This window comes from Mchenga conophoros, linkage group LG17 (genome assembly GCF_057382185.1).
Source record: "Mchenga conophoros isolate Kocher_MC1m ecotype Shallow Benthic linkage group LG17, M_conophoros_male_GT1.1, whole genome shotgun sequence".
NCBI classification, from domain to species: domain Eukaryota; kingdom Metazoa; phylum Chordata; class Actinopteri; order Cichliformes; family Cichlidae; genus Mchenga; species Mchenga conophoros.
The window spans coordinates 31,669,994-31,680,183 of NC_140542.1; the positions used below are offsets into that span (position 1 = coordinate 31,669,994).

The window sequence follows — 10,190 nt, forward strand, 5'->3', positions numbered from 1 at the left end:
CAGTTGGCTATAAACAAAGGTTACAGACTACTACATTGACAGGACACATGGTCTCTGAGCTCACAGGCTTTTTGTGTCTCTGCCTCTCAGAGCAGCACCTCCCAAAAAAAGATGCTGCATCATGGTGCCTACACTTTAGTACGTTCCCCTCTGATCCCTCTCTTAAGGCCTGAACAGCAGCTGTGGAGATTAGAGAGGAGAGGCCACGGACACACACGGAGGATCTCCGTCACATAAACTCGGTTGGCCAGGACAGATCTGGTTCAGACTGGAGTGGGCTTCAGTGGCAGAAGACTGGATCCAGAATATGCCGACAACTTTTTTCTTTGCCATTAAGGACCTGAATTAACTTTGAATTTCTACTAGTTTCATAGTGGACCGTATCTTTTGTTGGAATTTCCAATCCCAAGCGTCTTCATTTTGGGGTCTACACCAGATCATAAGCAAATCAAGAACCGGCCTGTCTGCATTTCTGTCACTTCTGTGCTTATCACACTTTGGCCATGAGCTGTTTTGGGTATCGTCGAGAGCTGAGTAAGTATGAAGACCTTGATGAAGATGAGCTTTTGGCTTCTCTCAGCGCCGAGGAGCTGGCTGAGTTGGAAAAGGAGCTGTCGGACATCGATCCTGATGCCAATGTGCCCATAGGACTCAGACAGCGAGACCAGACAGATAAGACCCCGACAGGCACCTTCAGCAGAGAGGCCCTCATGAAGTACTGGGAGAACGAGACACGTAGACTGCTGGAGGATGAGTTAGGTGGAGCAAGTCCAAAACTGGTTAGTGTTAACATTTATTTTATTTTTATGTTTTGGTTCTGGTGTTCTATTAGTTTTGCTAAAGAACAGAGTAACTTAAAGTAACATTATTACAAATTCTTCTAGTAAGACGCTGTCCATATCACATGATCCTGCTAGCATTTCAAGATTTTATTAACTGTATTAGTCTAAAGAGCTTGGAAAGAAAAGCATCTGGACTTCTTTAGGTTGCTTAAAGACATTTCACCTCTCATCCGAGAAGCTTCTTCAGTTCTAAGGTCAAATGGTGGACAGTCCCAGATTTAAGTCCTAGCGGACTGTCCCCCAAGAGGGTCATGAACCCCCTGTTGATCCTCTACCTAGATCTGACCTTAGAACTGAAGAAGTTTCTCGGATGAGAGGTGAAACGTCTTCAAGCAACTTAAAGAATCCAGACGCTTTTCTTTCCAAGCTCTTTAGACTACGATGGTCTGGATGACTGAGAACCTTCACAGACATTAACTGTATTAAAATACAGGATGAAGAACAGGAGGAGGACTGTGTGACAGAAGAAACCAGTGAAGGAGAAGAGGACAAAGATGATGAAAATGAGAAGGAGCAAAAAAAGAATGAAAAACAAAGTGAGGAAGAAGAGGAAGCAGAGAACAGTGATGAAGAAGAGGAAGAAGAGGAAGAAGAGACGGAGAGTGAAGAAGAACCTGTAACAGAAGAGGAGGAAGAAGAGGACGAGGAGGAAGAAGAGCAAAATAATAAATCAAAACCTGAACCGTCAAAAAATTCAGGGCAGGTGACGTCGTGGGCCGAGAACCTAACCCTACTCAAGCCCCAGAGGGTGGAGCCTATTAGGCGGACTCCTCCTCCTCCTCCTCCACCACCTGCTGACCCGAACACCACTGGAAACCCAACTGTAGTCGATGACGCTCTGCAGCGAGTGCTTAGAAATGACTCTGAACTCACTGAGGTTAATCTCAATAATATAGATGACATCTCACAGGTACAAATAAAATTCTTTCATAACAAACTAATTTCACAAAATATCTTCACCAACATGTCACAGGAAATGCAGATAACTATGGTTATAATAACAATAATAACAATTAGCTGCTGACTAAGAATTGCATGAATCACAACATTAGGTTCATTTAGGTTTTGATCCTTCTGTGTGTTGCTTCACTTGTGTTATCATAAGGCAATCAAACAAAACAGGTTTGCAATCAGCTCTATCGTGAGTTAAACAAATTTGTGACTTTGTGAAATTTAAATCTATAAGCCTTGTTTCCAAATCCAGCAGTTTTGCTCAACTTTTAGCTAAATTTCACAACCTGGCAGATGAAGATACAGGAAGTTCTTTACAGGACACTTTGCAGGCCTTTTTAGCAAAAAGGAAAGAACTGAGCAAAATGCTAATCAGCTATCTTCCGATGATGACTACATTTTTTAGCAGCTTTTTAAATTTTATCCACATTAGCATCCTAGAAACGAAGTCATGAGATGATCACGTTAGTTTCCAAATTATTTCTCATTGACTAAAATAGATGCTTGCAGCTGTCACCCTGGCTGAGGCTGGCAAGTCCAAACCACCCATGAGATTCAGGGGTCGGCAATCGATATTCCTAAGGAACCACATTAAAAACTGAATGTGTTGGAAGGTTTGGAGTGGTGTGGCTTTCCAAAACAGTCCCAGTTTCTCATGTGCTCTAAAATCGGTGTTTGATGCTAAAGCCATTCTGGTGGGTTGCACAATAGAAGCAGGAAAGTTACTCATACAAGTTGCGGCTAATTTTAGTATTGTTGTAACAGCAGCTTGGGACCAAGGCTTTGTGTCAGTGTGGTAAACACTGGCCTTTCTGAAGTGTCAGATGACTTCAGGAATGTCCTGGCGTCTATGTGGTGGTGGCAGTGCTGAAGGGAACAGAATCATATTATCTTTCACTTTTTATAATGCTCTGTGCTTCGAGGTTCTGATATGTCTGAAGAATATAAATACTAATAATTTACTTCTCAGGAAACTCTCATCCGATTTGCTGAAGCATTGAGGTCAAACACACACGTGAGAACCTTCAGCCTCGCAAACACTCGAGCTGACGACCACGTGGCTCTGGCCATTGCTAAGATGCTAAAGGAGAACTCCTCCATCATCAGCCTGAATATAGAGTCTAACTATGTGTCTGGAAAAGGCGTGATGGCTCTGGTTCAAGCACTACCAGGAAACAACACCTTGACGGAGCTCAGGTTTCATAACCAGAGGCACATGTGTGGAGGACAGGTTGGATTTCTTCCTTCTCATTCCTATTCTGTGTCTGTGCTGTGCTAATGACATCATGACATCATCATGAGCAAACACGTCTTGCAGGTGGAAATGGAGATGGTGAAAATTCTGAGGGAAAACTACACCTTGATCAAACTGGGTTACCAGTTCAACCTACCTGGGCCGAGAATGAGCATGACAGGGATCCTCACCAGGAACCAAGACCGCCAGAGGCAGAAACGGCTGCAGGAGCAGAGGCAGCAGCAGCAGAACCAGCAAGGGGCACAAGAAGGAGCTGTTAACCCCAGAACCACTGCACTGGTTTGCAGCTTTACTTTGTCTAGCTGGACAGCATCCCGCACCCCACTTATACTAAAATTTATACTGACTTTACTGCTTTCAAAGTTCTTATTTTTGTGAAAAGGAGTAAGATCTTCATCATAAATGTTAACTCCAGAGCTGACGATCACTCCAAGGTCATCGTTGACACCAAACTACAGAAGGAAAACTGGGGATGCTAGAATAATAAGGAAATTTAAAAGAGAATGTAAAAATTAAATAAACACAAAAATCTCCTGAAATCTCATTAAAATGTTCCCTGATGGCTTTATGATTTCAATCAGAAGTCATATTTAATAGGTCATGGTATTTATTTTGCAAATTATGTCCAATTTTAGAGTAAAATAAGCAATAAATCAGGGTATTGTTGAGGGTGTAGCTGCCTTGTTATTGATAAATTGCTATGTCATCAGTCTGCAGTGATGTCACAGTCTGATACTACTCATTTTCGACACCTAGTTCAAAAACAAAAAAACAACTCCCTTTTAAAAGTTGGATGTCACTAACCCCTGGGTGAATGAATTTTTGGCCATTTATTATATACGTATTTTTATTTTTCACAGTTCCTCTACAATGCTAAATGAACACCTGCTCAAACTTTAATGCGCACCCTTTCACCTGCACAGCTTTTCCAGAAATATTACTTTTTCTGTTTATCCATTTATTTGTCTATGCGCCTTTCTCTGCCAGCAGAGAGGAACGCCAAGTTCATCACCTTACAGCTCACCCAGGGCCTCTCCCTGGTCCTCACCTAAACTGCCCCGAAACGACCTGGCTAAAAAACAGACACCCCCTGCGCCACCTCCTCCTCCACCTCCACCCCCGCCTCCTCCGCCACCTCCTCCTCCACCTCCTCTCCCGCAGCAGGAGAAGAAAAAGCCCACGAGGATGATTGCAGAGGTTATCAAGGCGCATGAAGCGGGCAAGAAAAAGACGGTGAAAACAAAAGGGAAGAAGGGGAAGAAGGGGAAGGTGTCGGGCAATGATGAGACAAACGGCATCCTTAAGGAGCTCAAAAATGCCCTTAGGCCAGTGTCGGTAGAGAGGAGAGGGGAGGAGGGCAGCAGGCCATCAACACCAATGAGGTCAGCCCATGATCAGCTGATGGAGTCCATCCGCAATAGCAGCATGCGCAATCTGAAACGGGTAAGTGGTGTTAAATTGATGTTTTTCTAGCCCCAAATTTGCTTCTAATTACTAATAGTCACATTAAAAGTTGTAGCAGACTGAAACTTGATTATTTAGAAGTGCACTCAGCCAAACATTGTGTGAGGTTAGAGTGCTTCGAGCTTTAGTGTGAGAAAAGTTCAAAATTCAACACTCAAGCAGAAACACAAGCAGACGAGCAGAGCTCTTGAAGCAAAATTGCAGAGTCTCTTGAAAGCAAACTGAACAAGCGGGGAGTTTAATTTAGATGTGCATGACACAGAGTCAGCGGTGTCTGAGTCATCTCTGTGGCTGACATGCTATGTTCTGTCTGTAGAGGGTAGGCAGGCAAAAGGCTACTTGCTGCCATCCAGCACTTTGGCGTGATCACAACGCTTTTACAGCCAGTAAATAATAATGACGGCCAAACAAGTCAAGTATTTTTATCTTGAAGAGGCAGATTAACTGATATGGAGGAAAATATAATAGGACAAACAAGAGGGAACTGCAAATGAACCCATCTGGACTTTGTTTTTCTGCTATTATTCTGAGAGCTAAACTATTTTTACCTCCGAGAAAAGAGATGCTTTTGAAGCTTTATTACAGCTCTTCACATTGTTAGAGTGGAAAATTAGCTCTGCCCTCAGATAGCAGGGTCTCCAAGTGTAGCTGTGAAATTCCAGCCACTTAATGCAGGTATTTATAGAAACTGTTGACTGAAACTTAGATAAAGACAGACACAACACCTTACCAGAACACAACACGGACCAGCAACACACATTTAACACATCTACTGACACCAGCGAGGACATTACGCACATCACTGATGCAATGCTCCAGTTTGTGTTAGTCAGAAATCATAATGACACAATGAAAATGCTGTATCCTGCTATTACAACTAGGAAAATAGTTCATCAATGGTAGCCAATGCGTCTGGGTGATGAATCTAATAGATGTAGCTAGCTAGCTTAGCATTAGACTGGGGAAGGGAGAAAACATTAGCTAATGTACAATAACAAAAATTTCATAAATATGTGAACCGATAAAATTACTTGTCGTCATGAGTTGACCCCTAGATTGCTTTAGATGCTAGCAGGTTGCCGCCATAGCCTATAGTGTGCGTGAAAGACAGCAATTTGTCTGCAAACACTTGCTAACTACTTACCGGGTGGTGGCAAACCTTGAAAAAGTGCAGCGCAAACTGGAAACAGAGAACGTTCGCCTTCAAAGTAAAAGTTGTGCATCCAACAGATTATAAAAGGTGGTTTACAGTTTGCGTGGGACTCTTCACAGTTTCACTACTGCTTGTGGAGTAGTTGGCAAGTGTTTGCAGACAAGGTGGCATCTGCCATGGAAAACAGGCAATCTGGTAGTGACCAAAACAACTTCAAGGACGTTTTTGCCAAATGGTTGGGGAATAATCATTTTTGCCCAGGCATCCAACCACCGTGCTTTCTTGCTTGATTTGGGTCAAACAAAATGTCAGAGAGATGAAAGTCACGTGGTGAGCAGTAATGTGCATTAATACCTCCTAGCTTGATTATATCATTGTCTTTTCCAGGTGGAAGTCCCTCGTCATCTACGATAAAAGTGTCATAAAAGACATCATCTTGTTATCATTTGGATACTGATGACGATGGACTGACCGACGGTGGTGAATGATGACAGGTGAAAACTTGGGTTTTCTAAGGAGGCCGACGTGAATTCTTACTCATAAAAAATACACTGGAAATTTGCACTGCAATGACAGCTTTACATTTTAAAAATGTTGAATTTGTTTTTTTTAAGTATTCACAATAGGAATTAGGTACATGGCATTTGTATTTTAATTTGTGGAAGGAGTGAACTAATTTGTTTACTGACAAGTTTTCTAAATCGCTGTTTCCTTAACTGTAAATATGATTTGTTGTGGTTGAACTGATTTAAATATAGCTAAATATAGCCACCTGCTGTTTACAATACCACTTGTGGAAGGATGCAGACTCTTTTCTGACTCTTTGGTTTCTGGATGAGCTCCATTTGAAAGAAAGGGGTCAGGCTGTTAAAGGGAAGAATGCAGTCAGTCCCACGGAGCCACTGTTTTTGTGTTTATCAGTGAGTCAGCTTACTGGTCAAGCGCCACTGATGCATATTCCCACTTCAACACACTCACAATACACCCACTCAAGATAACACGCATTAAAGCAAGGCTTTTGCGCTCTTTGAACAATTCACAGTGCATGACAAGCGAAGAAACTACGCAAACAAGCGTGATTAAAAATTTTATAATATCAAATAAAAACCGATGAGCCCCATATTTGTTCAGCCCGGTGAATGCCAGTGAATGGCACAGCCTATGACCAGTAGCCTAGCTTGGGACGACTAATGACAACTAATGTTTGCTAATGTTAGCCACCTTTAAATAACTTTTTGTAAGTACCAGCTGTTTTTTAGCAGTGTGTGCTGAAATGTATTTTTTGGATGTGTGTTACTTTCTAACAGTTGGTGTTTCTTTTAAGCTACACCGAGTTTCTCCAGAGGTTTTGCTTTTTGGATAAGCTGCCATTGTAAACAAGAACGTGCTCTTCATGACTTGCCTGGTTAAATAAAGGTTCAGTTGACTCACTACACCATTTTGTGGTACAAAGTGGTATTGCACAAATGTCCAGGCCTAGTTCAACTTCAGCTGATATCACTTCAACTCAACATGCAGATGTTTGAGATATAAAGTTATAGAGCAGCTTTAGTTAACTTTGGAAGGTTTTAATCCTCTGAGGTGTAAGTCATCATAACCTTAACCTTACCCAATAAACCCTGTTGAATAGATTTTTTTTAACGTTTTGAATAAGAAATAGAATAGATTTGACGCATGTCTGTAATTCAATTCAATTCAATTTTATTTATATAGTGCCAAATCACAACAACAGTTGCCTCAAGGCACTTTATATTGTAAGGTAGACCCTACAATAATACATACAGAGAAAAAAACACCCAAATCAAATGACCCCCTATGAGCAAGCACTTTGGTGACAGTGGGAAGGAAAAACTCCCTTTTAACAGGAAGAAACCTCCAGCAGAACCAGGTTCAGGGAGGGGCAGCCATCTGCTGCAACCGTAAAAAGGATGATTTCTGTTTATCTTGATTTGAAGACTCGGGAGAGCATTTTAATAAAAATAAGAGGTGGCATCATGAAAGTAACAATAAATATTTTTAAATGCAGGAATTTATTGTAATCCTCCGTAAATTTAAAAGAATAATACTAATACAGTGCAAAAGTGGCATAAGTACATTCACCAGTCACTTTGTGAGGTATATCTGACGTGTACTAGACTGAACTCCCTTTTAGAACACTGCCTCAGTTCTCAGTGGTATAGATTCAAAAACCTGCTGGAAACATTCCTCAGAGATTAATAGTCCATATAGATAGTCCATATTAACTGTCAGCATCACACGGCTGCAGGTACACATCCATGATGCGAATCTCCTCTACCAGACCCCAGAGGTGCTCTATTAGCTTCTATCTGACTGTGGGGGCCGTTTTAGTACATAAACTCATTGTCATGTTCAAGAAACTAGATTATCTGAGCTTTGTGACATGGCAACAGTATCCTGCTGGAAGCAGCCATCACAAGATTGGTAGACTGGGGTCATAAAGGGATGAACAAAGGGCAGAATGGATCCATTCTTTAAGGTTGTTTACACCAGAGTCTGATCCTACCATCCGGATGGCGGAGCAGAAATTGAGATTCATGAGAGCAGCCAATGGGTTTTCCAATATTCTATTATCAAATTTTGAGAGCATCAGTTTCCTGCTTTTAGCTGACAGGAATGGTACCTAGAGTGGCTTCTGCTGTTATAGCCAATGTACTCCAAGTTTCAGTTAAATGCATGCAGAGATGCTCTTTTGCATTTGGCTGTAACAAGTGGTTTTTGAGTTACTGTTGCCTTCCTATGACCTCAAAGCAGTTTGACTATTCTCCTCTGACCTCTAACAAGAAGGTTCTCTCATCCAGAGAACTGCCACTCACTAGATGTTTTGACCTCTTTTGGGTTACTTATATTACCTCTCTTCCCCATTCTGATCCTCAGTTTGAACTTTATCAGGTTGTGGTATGCCCTGTTAGAGCAGTCACACTGACATGATAGTCAGGTGCTAGTGAGATGACAAATCAGAATGGAAAGAAGGAATGACGTGTCAAGAAGAAGATCATATGAGGTGGGGGATGAGAGTTGAGAGAGTGAAATCAAGAGACTGAGAATTGTGATCTATTAGTGTCAGCCATCCTAATCCTGGTCTTGTGTTTGTTTATATGTCTTGGAAGAGTTCCCCAACTCCTAAATCCACAGAACAGCTGTTCAAAGACAGCAGTGTCAGGCCCTGAGAGGTGGCAACGGCCAGAAAACTACAGATTTGATCAGGACCGACAGTCTCCAAAGCACCAGTCACTTGATCATTGGGTTTATTGTGCATCAGAAGGCTTAGGTTTCAACATTCAAGATTCAAATTTGCTGAAAAAATATGTTTTTTATTTCACATATAGCCACTGAGTCTGAAGACTTCTTCTCATTGGTGGAAGACAGGATGGAAGACATAAAATGTATTTCAATAAGCTCACTACATTGCACAAATTTGCACAAATGAAAGCTGCAGAAGTTGCAACAATAATCTAGATGTGAGAAGTCTGAATATAGTTAAACTGGGCTCCTATGGAGGGGACTATTTATACTGGAAACCATTCTATCAGTGGCATCCGATGCACAGCAGCTCAGTATACACAATACTAGCTAAGTGTCCTGCAGTTTAAAAAAAAGAAACAACTTCCTCTACTCAAGCACAGCACTTTGTCATGTCTGTCAAGCTGTAAATAGAGGCATTCTTCCATAAAAATCATCGATAAAGAGCAGAGACTTCCTGCTTGTAGATGCACTCAGGGTGGTCACTACACTATCCCATATGGAATTCTTGCCATGATTTTAAGGATGTACACTGGGTTTAATGCTCTGCAGAGAATTTTAAAACCCTTTTCTGAACCACAAAAAATGTTAAGCAGGCAAGTTTTCATGTATCACATATTTTGCCAATGCCACACATAACCCAGAGCTGTTAGGCCTCTGAGTCACAACATTCGGGTTGTTTGAAATATTAACATAGGCAGCTACTGCTGCTGTTAGAAGAGTACAGTTAACTATTACAATGATGAACTCCATTGATAAAATGTCAGTGGTGAGTCAGGGGTGAGCAGCATTTTATTTTTCGTAGGGTCAAAAGCTGACACACGTAGTGCCGAATTATGTTAACGTGGTAGATTATTTTACAATAGACTATTTACTATCGCAGAAAGGCTGACTGTTTAAGGAACACTTTTTAAAACACTTTTATGTGTTATGTGCCAATTCTGATATCCCCGTGTTGGCTTTGTTCTATATCATTATAACAGTGTCGCTCCAGGATCAACTTACCAAGAAATTAGCTAATGGTTTTAGCTTTTTCCACCAGATCTCAAACTTATGACATCACAAGAACGTGATTGGTCAGTGGCTTTTAATCTTTTAATCTGGCTTTCAATGCTGAACCAACATTATTATGATATAGAAACAACACCAATACGGGGATATCAGATACACCGCATTTAGCTGTGCTGTCACTGTGTACAACAATCTGTGGGTTGATGGATGGGAGTATCAAATTTAACCTTTGATCAAGGAATTATATTGGCAT

The 10,190-nt window shown here is 41.4% G+C and overlaps 1 protein-coding gene across 2 annotated transcripts; it reads left to right on the forward strand.

Moving 5' to 3' along the window:
- Nucleotides 1-165: 165 nt before the first annotated feature.
- On the forward strand, nt 166-7,098 carry lmod2b (leiomodin 2 (cardiac) b). Of its 2 annotated transcripts, none has more exons than XM_085252906.1 (6): nt 166-779; nt 1,276-1,752; nt 2,764-3,024; nt 3,112-3,327; nt 4,036-4,491; nt 6,053-7,098. In XM_085252906.1, the coding sequence occupies exons 1-6, from the start codon at nt 504-506 to the stop codon at nt 6,077-6,079; spliced, it is 1,713 nt and encodes a 570-aa protein (XP_085109032.1). In that variant the 5' UTR covers nt 166-503; the 3' UTR covers nt 6,080-7,098. The 2 variants fall into 2 exon arrangements, with proteins under 2 accessions (XP_085109032.1, XP_085109033.1); XM_085252907.1 differs by having other exon boundaries at nt 4,039-4,491.
- Nucleotides 7,099-10,190: the final 3,092 nt, after the last annotated feature.